Genomic DNA, 14224 nt, shown 5'->3' on the forward strand with positions numbered 1-14224 from the left:
TCCCAGGTTTGATTTCCTGGTCAGGGCACACAGGAGAAGCACCCATCTGCTTCTCTACTCCTCTTCCTTTCACTTCTTTCTCTGTCTTTCTCCCTCTTCTGCAGCTATGGCTCAGTTGGGGTGAGTTGGCCATGGGCATTGAGGTTGGCTCAGTAACCTCGGCCTCATAGCTAAGAGCTCAGTTTCTGAGCAACAGAGCAATGCCCCAGATAGGCAGAGCATCACCCCCTAGTGGGCTTGCCTGATGAATCCAGGTCAGGGCATATGTTGGAGTCTGTCTTTGCCTCCCCTCCCCTGACAGGATTAAAAAAAAAAAAAAAAAAAGCTTAAGATGGCAATATCCACCTGTAGAAGCACTAAGAGTGAGCACCTGAGTTAACAAGACTGCTAGGGTACTATCTTAAGCACCATTCAACCAATGTGGCAGAAGACATCCCCAAACAAAACGCGCCGCAATTCCTTATTCAGCAAAGTTATCTTAGAGACTGATATTGGCAGTTACAGTCAATTTCAGAATTTTTTAGGGCATTTTCTTACTTTATATTGACAAGATTAAAATATCTGTTTGCTAAAACTACATTTTATTTGAAGAACTTTTATCAAAAGTAATGCCAAAAAAAAAAAAAATAATGCTGCCAAAAGAAGTCTATGACTTGGTAATGTTTCCGTCACTTGTTTATAGTATGTTATTCTAATAGAGTTTGTGATTTGCTTGGACCAACAATTGTATATTTACTTTGGTGGTGGAAAGAGTAAAAGGACCACAGTCTTCTCATATTTGTAAATTAATAATCTTTTGTTGAACTTGTTTTGACCTGTAAACTATATATTTTGAAGTGATCATTTTGTGGAAAAATTAGACAGCTTTTGATAACAGTGCAGTGGAATAACTGAATTAATATTTTACTTAATTTATATTGAACTGTCAAGGACAAATAAAAAGTTTTGATTATTTACCATGTTTTAATTTACCATAATAAAAAGTATAAGAATTAAAGGAAAGTTTAAAGTCAACAGATGAAAACAATTAAATGAATGTTTAATTAGAGTCAAATGAAGAAAACACTTCATTATTATGGTTATGCAATCATTTCCCATTGTAAGGATAATTTGTCCCAGAGTCTAGCTACATACAGTACACTCTTGATTGAAATGCCATTAACTTCAGTTGTGTGATAATTTGATCATTCACCCGTCTTCTACTTTTCTTTTCCGATGCTATTCAAAAATTACTTTTGCCATCCCAGGTTATTTACCTTTCCTTTTTGTTCTTGTCCCTTCATATAACACTGCTATGTGACTTTACAGTACACTGCCACTAACAAGCTCAGACTTTGCTAGCTCTCTACGCTTAATAATAGGAGCTCAGCGAGTTTGAATCAATGGTTAGCGAACTAAATCTAGTAAAAAGAAGGGTTCAGAGATATAAGTCACCAAATCATTCCCTCCTGGACAGACATACATCTTTTAATATGTGCGAGCAGTTTTTAAGTATTGGGCTGTCAAGCAAATATTTCAAAATGTGCAAACCATATCAGTGAAAATAGGAATTCCCTTCCACTGAACCATGAAAGCCCATAGAGTTCAGGAAAGGACTCTGTAATTGTTAACGTTACACTGGGAATGCGACTTGAAACCGGGTCCCCGTTGCTCACCACTTTATGAATTACCGAAGCACAAGCTTTTATTCATCAACGTATGCCCAGACCCCTGCACTGTGACAATGCTTAATATTAACACACACCTGCTGCATGAACGAAAAGCGCTAAGGCCATCCTGGCAGCGAGAGGCGGAGTGTATATTTTGGGGGTAACACTGTCGGGGACCACTTCTGAAAGCAGGTGACTGGTCGCTTGACCTCAGAAAAAGTGCTTTACCGCTGCAGGGCAGGCAGGACCTCACCCGACTATCTTTCAAGGTTTGAAAGCGAACATTTTGTCGGACCGTGAACTAAGAAAGTCAGAGGAACCCAAAATCGTGACAATAGTTACGATGACGTCCAGGTGCAGTCCGATACCAAACCAATATGCTCAGCGTCACCGCGCCCCTCAGCGCGTGACCTCCGGTAGGAGCGCCACCCCTGCCGAACTACAGCCCCCGGCATGCACTGCGGCGTCCGCCCTACACCGGGAGGCGGAACTCCGGCGAAGGGCGGCCGCGTTGCCTGTCACGCGCGCCCCCACAGTGTCTTCAGCCGTGGCGCTCTCCCCAAACTCGCAGTGGGTTCTCCCGGAGCTCTGGCACTGAAGATAGCCCGGGCGCTCTGCTGCTCTCACCGGAGTCGCCCGGGCAGCGGCGCCCGCCCGACTTTCCGTCAGGCTTTCGCGCCCGGCGCTCCCGCAGTGACGGGTTGAAGGGGGTGGGCGTTCCGGCTCGGGAGGACCTCGCTGCGGCCCCGGAAGCGTCTCGTCTTGGGCGGCGGTGGCGGTGGTCGCCGGTATGCCCGCCGGGCTGGGCGGCTGACCGCCGGGCTAGGAGAGGGCCCCGAGCCCGGAATTTCGGCGGCCGCTTCTACAGCGCGGCCTGCGCCATGGCCACCTCCGCCTCCTCCGAGCATTTCGAGAAACTGCACGAGATCTTCCGCGGCCTCCATGAAGATCTACGAGGCGTGCCGGAGCGGCTCCTGGGGACTGGAGGGACAGGTGAGGCGGGCGGGCTGAGCCCGGGGAGCCCCGCGCGCGCGATCCAGGAGGAGAAGCCCCCAGCGTCTCCCCAGCCCCGGGCCCTCTTCTCCCCGCTCCTCCTCTTCGTACACGCCCCCGGAGCTGGCCGAGTCCGGCGCCCACTATGTCGCTGCGGCCACTTAGGTCGGTGCTCCGTGCTGAACCTCGGAGCGTCGCTTCCTCCTGTAGCCTTCAGATTTCTCGTCTCATTTTCACTGTGGCGGGAAGAGCGTAGGAGACTTTAAATCTGCGGTCCTGTGTTTCAGGAGAATTGATTGCTTTTGTAGCTGTCTCTGTATTTTTTATTTTTATGCATTTAAATGGTTCTCAAGAGAGGTGAACAGTTTTCACCAGACTTGGCAAAGGATCCGTAGCTCCAAAAGAGCCCAAATTTTGTAAATCATAGCTTTTGGCGTTGGTCTTTAAAACCAGGGTTGTGACGTTTAGGTCTAGTCCTCTTACGAATTTTCTGCTTAGACTGTTTCCTGCCCCATTATTTCAAAATTCAGGTTCCTGCAGAGTTGTCCTGTTAAATCTGTAGGAAACACAGTTCTTGGCCTCATGACGAAATCGGTCTTGATGGCAAGACGGATAAGACTTTTTTTTAATTGTTTTTACTTAAGGGTCAGAGCTTGAGTGTTAGCTTTGTGAGTTACCCAAGGTCATATGAATTAAGTGACTGGTGAAAATGAAACTCATATGTTTATTTAACTTGTATTTATTGGGAGAAGTTACTGTATGCAGGCGCTGCCCTAGATATTGTTAATATTGCAAATTACAGTGAAAAGACTTACAAGTTCCCTTATTTTTTATTTATTCATTATAGAGAGGGAAGAGAGAGAGAGAGAGAGAGAAGGAGGGAGGAGCAGGAAGCATCAGTTCCCATGTGTGCCTTGACTAGGCAAGCCCAGGGTTTTGAACCGGCGACCTCAGCGTTTCCAGGTTGACCCTTTATCCACTGCGCCACCACAGGTCAGGCCCAAGTTCCCATTTTAATGGGTTGATGATGATATATAAATACTAGGGGGATGTGTTAAGGGCAACACAGGCATACTTCATTTTATTGCAGTTCCCCTTTTGCACTTGACAGATGTTGTGTTTTTAACAAATTTAAGACAAGACTCGCGACCTGCAAAACGGATGCGACTCACTTTATTGTGGTCCTCTGGAACCCAACCCGCAAAATCTCCAAGGTTTGCCTGTACAGGAAAATAAAGCAGGGCAAAGGAATGGCGGCTGTGAAAGCCCTCTTTGAAGAGATGGCATTTGAGCAGAGATTTGAATAAAGGGAGTAAACCATGTAAAAATCTGGGAGAAGTGAGAGTCAGGAGGACGGAACAGTGCTGCAAAGATCCTTAAGCAGAAGTGAACTTGGTATGTTCTAGGAAGAGCAAGAAGGCCAGTTATTGGTGGAAGGAGCAAAGGAAATAGTGGTAGGAGATGAAGCTAGAAAGAAGTAGGTAGGGCCAGATGGTGTGGGGTGGTGCCTTGTAGACCACGGAAAAGGTTTGCATCTTTTTCTGAATGAGATGGGATGTAGTTAAAGGACATTGAACAAGAGAGTGATGGGATCTGATTTACATGGTTGAAAATATGTACTGTTTTTAAAGCCTAGTGTAGAGAATTAAATTTTGCAGTACTCATTTCTGTAAGGCTAAATAATGCATCCTGGTTGAAAAATAGAAAAGTTATTATATTCACCTTTGTCATCTTTTTTCTCATTTCTGCAAAGAGTACAATCAAAACGATGTGAATTTCTACCCAAGCACAAAATACTCTTAGCACAAGTTGCTGGTTAACGGAATTAGTTGTTTAATGGGTAAATAAATATAATATACACATATCCCCAGATTATGATAAGCATTTCACAACTTGGCTGACCTGTGGTTGCACAGTGGATAGAGCATCAACCTGAGGTCACCAGTTCGAAACCCTGGGCTTGCCTGGTCAAGGCACATACCAGAAGTGAAGCAATTATGATCTTGCTCCCTCTCTCTGTGAAATCAACCAAAAAAAAAAAAATCTTAAAAAGAAAAAACTTTCAACAACTTTCTATCTCAATGAATATTTCTTGCATAAATTGAATTTAATTAAGCAGACACCCGGGGCCTCATCTTTGAATCCTTATTTCTAGTTTCAGGACTACTTCATCAGCTCTCCAGAGCTTTAATCTCCATTAGGAATTACAGGACTATTAGGCTTAGGTGCTGTAATTGAATTCGGTCATTGGTTTCAACAAACATTTTTGAGAATTCTTATGTTTCAGTCACTGTACTGGGCCCTGAAGAGTTCAACAGTTCTTGCCTTAAATGTGAATTGAGAGGCAATATAGTTGTATGTTTAACAGCAATGATTCTAGAGCCAGACTGGCTGGGTTCAAATCCTAGATCCACCTGTTAGTAGCTGTGTGACCTTGAACAGCTTACTTTAACCTATTTAGTTTCCCCTGCAAAATGAGAACAAATCATAGTATTTACTTCGTAGGGGATTTATGAGAATTAAATAACTTAATGTATGTAAAGCTCTTAAGGATACTGACTGACAGTAGTAAGAGCAATTAGCCACTGATACTATTATGTAGGAAACTGGATATTTTATTTAAACAAAACAAGAACACGAGCTCTGTATACAGCTACTCTTACCTTGCTTTATTTTCCCATTTTTTCTAGAACACTTATCTTCTAACATACTAGGCACTTTACATGTTTATGATGATTATAGTGTATTATTTGCCTTTCTTTCACTAGCACAGTGGTTTTCAAATTGTGGTCCTTGAACCAGCAGCATCAACATAATGGAAACTTGTTAGAAGTGCAAATTCTTGGGCCTAATCAGTCATTAATTATTCATTATCTACTTAAACAACAGTATGTTTTAACAGCACTCCAGGGGATTTCTGATTCATGTTAATTTTGAAAGTCTCTGAGCTAGAACATAAGCTATATATTTTCTCCACAATATTGCCAACACGTCATTTCTTGACTTTTTTTTTTTTTAATTTTTATTTATTGAATTTAGTGAGAGAAGAAGGAAGGGTGGGTGGGGGGAGAGAAAAAGAAACATTGATCCGCTCCTGTATATGTGCCCTGAGACCGGGAAATTGAGTGGCAGCCTCTGCTTTGGAATGATGCTCCAACCAACCAAGCTATCCAGCCAGGGCATTTCTTGCCTTTTTATAATAGCCATTCTAACAGGTGTGAGGCGATACTCATCAGGTCTTACATTCAAGTCTTTTTTTCTTCTTCTTCTTCTTCTTCTTCTTTTTTTTTTTTTTTTGCATTTTTCCAAAGCTGGAAATGGGGAGGCAGTCAGACAGACTCCCGCATGCGCCCGACCGGGATCCACCCGGCACGCCCACCAGGGGGCGATGCATTGCCCCTCTGGGGCATTGCTCTGTTGCATCCAGAGCCATTCTAGCACCTGAGGCAGAGGCCACAGAGCTATCCTCAGCGCCCGGGCAAACTTTGCTCCAATGGAGCCTCTGCTGCGGGAGGGGAAGAGAGAGACAGAGAGGAAGGAGAGGGGGAGGGGTGGAGAAGCAGATGGGCGCTTCTCCTTTGTGCCCTGGCCGGGAATCGAACCCGGGACTCCTGCACGCCGCCAGATCGACGCTCTACCACTGAGCCAACCGGCCAGGGCCATGTTCAAGTCTTTAATCCATTTTGAGTTACTTTTTGTGTGTTGTATAAGATAGTAAGTAGTCCAGTTTCATTCTGTTGTATGTGGCTGTCAAGATTTCCCACCATCATTTATTGAAGAAGCTATCCTTTTTGGTGAGATGATATAAAAAATATATATACAGTATTGGTCTCTGCCTCTAGTTCCCGGCACAGAGCTGCTAAAACCCTAGTAATTTCCTAAATAGTAACACTAGGAGCATCTTATTCTAATATTTGGTCTTTGTTCTGGTTCCTGACACAGGGCTCCTACAACCATTGTAAGTTCCTAGTAATAAGAGCACTAGAAGCATCTGTTCTTTTTTTTTTTTTTTTTTACAGAGATAGAGAGTCAGAGGGATAGACAGGGATAGACGGACAGGAATGGAGACAGTTGAGAAGCATCAATCATTAGTTTTTCGTTACACGTTACGACTTCTTAGTTGTTCATTGATTGCTTTCTCATATGTGCCTTGACCATGGGCCGTCAGCAGACTGAGTAACCCCTTGCTGGAGCCAGCGACCCTGGGTCCAAGCTGGTGAGCTTTTGCTCAAGCCAGATGAGCCCGCGCTCAAGCTGGCGACCTTGGGGTCTCGAACCTGGGTCCTTCCACATCCCAGTCCAATGCTCTATCCACTGCGCCACCGCCTGGTCAGGCAGCATCTGTTCTAATGAGGCAACCCTGGGTGGGCTCTTAGGTGGCTCTTGGATGGGGGCTGATCACCAGAAAAACCAACCCATGATTAGCAGCAGGATATTCAGCCTTGCTCCCTACTTCTTTGGACTTAAAAATTGATCATGCCTATGTGAGGAGGCCTCATAAAATCCCAACGTGATGGGATCTAGAGAGTTTCCAGGTGGGTGAACACATTCACACTGGGAGGGTGATGCACCCCAACTCCTTGGGGACAAAAGCTCCTGTGATTGAGACCTTCCCAGACCTTGCCCTGTGTGTCTCTTCATTTGGCTGTTCATCTATATCCTTTATCATACTATTTAATGAACTGATAACCTAAGTAAATGTTTCTCTGCATTTTGTGAGCTGTTCTAGCAAATTAATCCCACTTGAGGAGAGGGTCCTGGGAACCTTCAAGTTTATCACCAAATTGGGCAGAAGTTTGTGGGTAACCTTGGGGTTACTTGCAGTTGGCATCTAAAGGGGGCAGGGAGAGGCAGTCATATGGGACTGAGCCCTTAACCTGTGGAATCTGATGCTATCTCTGGATAGTACCAGAATTTAGTTGAGTTGTAGGAGACTCCGATGGTGTCACAGTTCTTGGTGTAGGGGAAACCCCCTACGTATTTGGTCACCAGAAGTGAAGTGTTCTGTGTGAGTAGCAAAGGAGACACACAGGAAAGAAACACAGGAGGAAGGACTGGGTTTTTTTCTCTATACAGGAGATAAAGACATAGGAGGGGAAAGACTGGGTTTTCCTGATATGTACCTATCTCCATTGTATAGTTTTGGTTCCTTATAAAATGTGGGTTAACCCGTTTATGTGGGTTATTTCTTTCTGTTGATCTTTGTGTCTGTTTTATGCCAATATCATACTGTTTTGATTACTATCACTTTGTAATATAGTAGTTTGAAGTCAGGAAGTGTGATAACTCCACCTTTCTTCTTTCGCAAAATTGTTTTGGCTAATCAGGGTCTTTTGTGGTTCCACACAAATTTTCGTTCTGTTTCATTCTACAGATTACATTGAATCTATAGATTGCTTTGGATAGTATGGGCATTTTAACAGTACTAATTTTTCCAGTCCATGAGCATGGAATATCTTTCCACCTACTGGTGTCTGTCAGTTTCTTTCACCAGTGTTTTATAGTTTTCAGAGTACAGGACTTTGACCTCCTAAGGTCAAAGTTATTAAATTTGACCTCCTAAGGTCAAAGTTAAATTTATTTCTAGGTATTTTACTCTTTTTGATGCAACTATAAATATCATTGTTTTCTTAATTTCTCTTTGGGATAGTTTGTTATTAGTGTATAGAAATATAACACATTTTGTATATAGATACTCCTCAACTTATGATGGGTTATGCTCCAACTAGAAAGCCCAGCGGTCATACGAAATGACCGCTGTTCTAGATATTATAAATTGTAATTAAAATGATTTGTGCAAAGGTGTCTGCTAATTCAAACTGAATTACCCAGGGCAGGCGGCGAGGACACCCCTTTGCTTAGTGCCCCACGGGATTTCCCCCTTCTACTTGCTTAATTGCTTAAAGTAGAGTGCAATGAAGGAAACCACTGGCGGTACATTTCTTAAGAGCCACGGATAGCTCAATAAATAAAGGTGATTTAAATAATAAAATGTTAATTCACATGTCAAAGATCTCTTTGTACACAACATTTCTTGTGTAGATCTTTCCATCATTTTTAAGCTCGCCTTGCAGAGGACCATCAATTATTTTTAATTTTATGTCCGTTCTGTAGCAAATGGGTCAGTGTCTTGAAATAATTCTCCCATTTCATTAAGCAAGGTCTCAGGACTCTTTTATTCCATTCTAAACGTGTCGAACTAGCTTCTGAGGGATCAAGTATATATAATTGAGCAAACTTTCTTTTCCCATCAGAAGGATGCAAAGTTCCAGTTTGATGGTAAACTTGACCATGAAGTCGAAAGCAATAAAGTCCTGGTCCAGGCAAGTCAATTGGTTTGTTTCCCATGGACGCAAAAGCAAACGAACTATTAATGGATCGAATGCTATCCATGTACTGTTTGCTATTTGGATGCTGATTAGTCAATAATTTATTCAAGAGTGGTGGATAATTCTCAATTAGTGGAACTACAATGTTTCCGTACTTGCAACATTGAGAAAATCCTTTCTTGCCACGGTTAAATCAATTAGTTTCTAACTTGAAGTTTAAGGACTGACAGTGTTCACATTTAACATGCATGTCACCAGAGGAATGCTCAAAAATTAAAGTTTCTCCGTTTGAAACTGTTTTAATCCTTTTTGCGTTTCAGTCAGCATTACTCTGTCGTTTTTTTGCATTTCTCTCCTGCCTTTGTTCAAGGGACTCATTTTGTCGAGACAGGCTTTTTTGTCTTGCATTTGAGGCAAGCCTTGTTTCCCTATGCTCATCAGTCTCATTTTGCCGAGAAAGACGCATTTGCTCTGCGACTGAAGCAAGCCTTGTCTTTCTCTGCTCAGTGGTTTCTTTTTGTCGAGAAAGCCGTTTTTGTGCAGCTTTAGCTCCTTTTCTCTCCTCTTCAGTGCTGTATTTTCTAGGAGGCATTCTTAAAAGAAATTACATTAAGACGTAGTTTTTATGTAAAACAGATGATTGCCAATGCAAACAAATGTTCACCTTCCCCCTGACACGCTCCATTTGCGTTCAGCCTTGGCAACTTCACCCCATTGGCTAGTATAGTTACGCAAGCAACCAATAAGCTATCAGCGACAAACAGACACTTAAGCCGCATATAATAAAGATAAAACGCATTGTGGGTTGAAAATATAAGTCGAAAATGCCTTTAATACACCTAACCTACCAAACATCATAACCTAGTCTAGCCTACCTTAAATGTGCTCAGAACAGTTACATTGTCCTACAGTTGGGTACAGTCATCTTGCTGTCACTGCCCAGAGTCATAAGGGTATGTTGTACCATGTTATCGCTAACCCAAGAAAGAATCAAAATTCAAAGTGCAGTTTCTGAGTGCATATCACTTTCACACCATCATAAAGGTGGAAGTTGGTAAACTGATCCATCTTAAGTTGGGAACCATGTGTAGATTTTTGTATCCTATCACTGAACTGAATTCATTTATTCTAAAAGTTTTTTTGGAGTATTTAGGGTTTCCTACTTGTAATGTCATCTGCAAATAGTAACCGTTTTTTACTTCTTCCTTTCTGATTGAGATGCCTTTTATTTTCTTGACTAATTGTTCTGGTCAGGACTTCCAGTACTATGGTGAGAGTGGGCATCCTGATCTTGGAGGAAAGCTTTCAGCTTTTCACTGTTGAGTATGATGGCAGCCGTGGGCTTGTCTTATGTGGTCTTTATTGTATTGAGATATGTTCCCTTTATATCAGTTTTTAAAAAGTTTTTTATCATAAATGAATGTTGAATTTTGTTAAATACTTGTTCTGCATTTATTGAGATAATTATGATTTTTATCCTTCATTTTGTTAACATGCTTTACCATGATTGATTTGTGAATGTTGAACCATCACTGATTGCATCCCTGGAATAAATCCCACTTGATCATGATGTGTGATCCTTTTAATGTCTTATTGATTTCAGTTTGCTAATATTTTGTTGAGGACTTTTGCATCTTTGTTCATCAGGGATATTGGCCTGTAGTTTTCTCTTCTTGTGGGGTCCGTGTCTGGTTTTGGTATCAGTGTAATGGTGATCACATAAAAGAGTTTGGAAATGTTCCTTCCTCCTCTTATCATATGCTGTATATTTTGTCTGGCTTACTATTATATACCTAATTCTAGAACATACTAGGTGCTCCATAAACAGTGGTGGGATTCAGCTGGTTCGCACTGGTTCGGCAGAACCAATACCTAAGTTTTTGGTTTTTTTAGTTTGGTGAACCGATTGTTAAAATGGCACTTGTAATCAGGGCTCTTTCTAAGGTTGGCACCTGGGCAACCGCCCAGTGTGGAAATCACAAATTCACATTCCTTACTCTTTTTTAATGTTCATCTGCATCCATAGTAATGTTCATTGTGTCCGTAGGTGAAAAAAATTGCAAGTGAGGACGCCAATCAAAAAGCAATATGGAAATATCTTAAATAACAGTTTTATTGTTTTTTGTCAGGTATTATTTAAAATATTTTCATTAATATTTTAAAACTCTTATCTAGTTTTGTGTACTTTTATTTTTATTTAAGTATTAAATGCATGAAATAATAAACTACCTTTCAGTATATCTTTTTTTTATACTTAAAACGGCCGTTAGGACAGAGAACTGGTTGTTAAATTATTTGAATCCCACCACTGTCCATAAGTATTATGTTGAAGATCGTATATATAAATACTATGGATTGTTGGGAAGAAAATAATACATGATTGGGTTTTGAAAGGAATGTGGTTTTATTTCTACTCTGCCATCTTCCACTTTATCACTTTTTAAATGGATGTGTATATACCTATTAAAGGATAACAGGCACACAGTGTGTCCTATTTTAGAAAGCTTATGTGTCAGTGACAACCCATTTCATATGTGATAACACTGGGGAACAATTTTTTTTCATTTTCTGTTGCATGAGGTTTTAGAACTGTTTCTATATATTTCTGCATCGCTGATTCCAAATCTGAAATCCATTTTTTGGTGCATGCTCTAGTTTTTATGCAATTTTAATTTCTTTTTATTACAGTTAATGGCATGCATTGGTTTTTAAATTGGAGTTAAAGGGCAACGACTCTTGGATTGAACATAACCACAAGGCAATTAATGTTTTACAAACATCACTTTTACATAATTGTAGTTGTTTTTAAATGTAAAAAATTATTATCTGATAAAAACATCCTCTTATTTTGTTTTAAGATTGAATCATGGCTTCTTTGAGTAGGCGTAAATGTAAGAATAGTCCTGACACCTTCTATTATATATGTGGCTGTTACACACTTCAACATCAAAGGCACAATATTTCATCATTTGTGACATGTGCATATATTGCCTATTTTTAAGTTCCCCTTGGCGATCAAGACAAGAATTGGGCCCCTCATATTGTGTGTCATAATTGTGAGGAAATGCTTTGTGACTGGCAAAAGGAAAATGCAAAGGAATGCCTTTTGGTATTCCCATGGTTTGGCGTGAACCTAAGGACCACAGCAGTGACTGTTATTTCTGTCTGATCCATACAAAGGGCATCGGCAAGAAAAAATGGCATATGATCACATATCCTAATATTCCTTCAGCAATACGACCTATCCCACACTCTTGAGACACTCCCAGTTCCAGTTTTCAATGGTTTTATTTCTTTTAAGGATGAAGAAAGTGAACATGGTGATCAAGTGTACTTTGATAAGATGCATGAGGAAATGGTTGTAGAATCTGAAGGGTCTTCTTCTGCTGCCAAGCAGTCATTTAACCCCTCAGCAGTTTAGCCAACCTGAATTGAATGGCTTAGTAAGAATGACATAAAAATTGTCCTTGACTTTCTGAAGTATGAGGAGCATAACTGGATCATTTGTGTGGATCTTAAAATGGTAAATTTCCTGCTAGGACAACAAAGAGGTTTCACGAAGTATCCTTGCTTTCTGTGTTTGTGGGACAGCCGAACTCGAGACAAACACTGGACACAGAAGGAGTGGCCGAAACGGGAAGCTCTGGAAGTAGGGATGCAAAATACTGTGAATGAACCTGTAGTTAATCAAGACAGGATCGTTTTCCCCCCACTTCACATCAAACTTGGCTCAATGAAGCAGTTTGTTCAGGCTCTGCATAGAGAAAGTGAATGTTTTCAACATATTATTTCTGCTTTTCCTATCTTGTATTTTGAGAAGATAAAAGCAGGTATATTCAATGGACCTCAAATTCTAACCCTCATACGTGACAAAGAATTTGCCAGGAAGATGAATAAGAAGAAAGCAGCATGGCAGTCTTTTGTGGCAGTTACAAAGAACTTCCTTGGCAACAAAACAGAAAACTATGAACTTCTGGTTCAAAGGATGCTGTTGGCTTTCCACGACATTGGATGTAACATGAGCGTTAAGATTCACTTCCTGAACAGTCACCTTGAAAAGTTTCCCAAAAATCTTGGAGCTGATAGTGATGAGCAGACTACTGCTGGAGCATCAAACGAGATTGTCCTTAAGTACACAAATGCAAGAGCTACAAATACAAATTTTTGCCTGAATAGAATTTAAATGTTTTTTGCAAATTTTATGATTAAAATAAGTGTTTTAATATGTTCTGTTTCAAAATTGTAGACAAATTCTGATGCAGTCATATCTTTTAATGTATTAATGCAGTGGTCCCCAACCCCCAGGCCACAGACCGGTACCAGTCCGTGGGCCATTTGGTACCGGTCCGCAGAGAAAGAATAAATAACTTACATTATTTTCATTTTATTTATATTTAAGTCTGAATGATGTTTTATTTTAAAAAAATGACCAGATTCCCTCTGTTACATCTGTCTAAGACTCACTCTTGACACTTGTCTCGGTCACGTGATACATTTATCCGTCCCACCCTAAAGGCCGGTCCATGAAAATATTTTCTGACATTAAACCGGTCCGTGGCCCAAAAAAAGTTGGGGACCACTATATTAATGTATTTACTGCATTATATAAATTATTATATTTTCACAAAGATGATGCCCAAGAAGACATTCTACTTTATAATGTTAAACTAAATGTTGAAAATTTTATAATAAGATAAAAATTTAAAACCTTGAATTGCAAAAAAACTATAGCTTACAGAGGAAAACTGTCAGATTTGAGACCAGCACGCTTGAATTAGGTAAGAACAAGTGTTTTTGTGGATGCAACAAAAATTTTGTTCCCCAGTGTAATTATTAATCTGTTTCCTATCATTTTAATATTATTATCCATGGTCATAATTTCTAGTCTTAGTTTTTCAGCATCTGGAAAGGTCTTTCCAAATACTTTAGAGTGTGGTAAATTCATACCCAATTAATACAGTGTGTCTGTGGTCATGATTTTTGGTTTTGGTTTTGTAGCACTAGAAGGCATTCTTTTACATGTCTTATGAGTATTTTAAAATTACTGCAAGTTTTTTTATTTTATTTCACTTAAATTTCATTATCTATGCATGAGACCTCATTATTTTGTGAACCCAAAAATATAATCACAATGTAGGACCCTATGTAGCGGATTGGTAAAAACTGCAGAATTTTAATTTTTCCAACACTTCATATTCTTCAGTACATTTTATTTTTGCTCTTAGTTCTTCCTACTTAAGGATTTACTTTAAA

The 14224-nt window shown here is 40.5% G+C and overlaps 1 protein-coding gene across 2 annotated transcripts in view; it reads left to right on the forward strand.

The window, feature by feature from the left end:
- The first annotated feature begins 2368 nt into the window (after nt 1-2368).
- Nucleotides 2369-14224, forward strand: part of VTI1B (vesicle transport through interaction with t-SNAREs 1B) — a 49891-nt gene continuing 38035 nt past the window's right edge. Inside the window, exon 1 of one of the 2 annotated variants that reach the window (XR_010751995.1) lies at nt 2369-2642. Coding sequence is in view for 1 of the 2 variants with exons in the window: in XM_066388055.1 (XP_066244152.1) it covers nt 2531-2642 (112 nt within the window). In the remaining variant the exon portion in view is untranslated. The remainder of the gene's footprint in view (nt 2643-14224) is intronic. The other variant, XM_066388055.1, reaches the window with a different exon arrangement.

This window comes from Saccopteryx leptura, chromosome 6 (genome assembly GCF_036850995.1).
Source record: "Saccopteryx leptura isolate mSacLep1 chromosome 6, mSacLep1_pri_phased_curated, whole genome shotgun sequence".
NCBI lineage: Eukaryota > Metazoa > Chordata > Mammalia > Chiroptera > Emballonuridae > Saccopteryx > Saccopteryx leptura.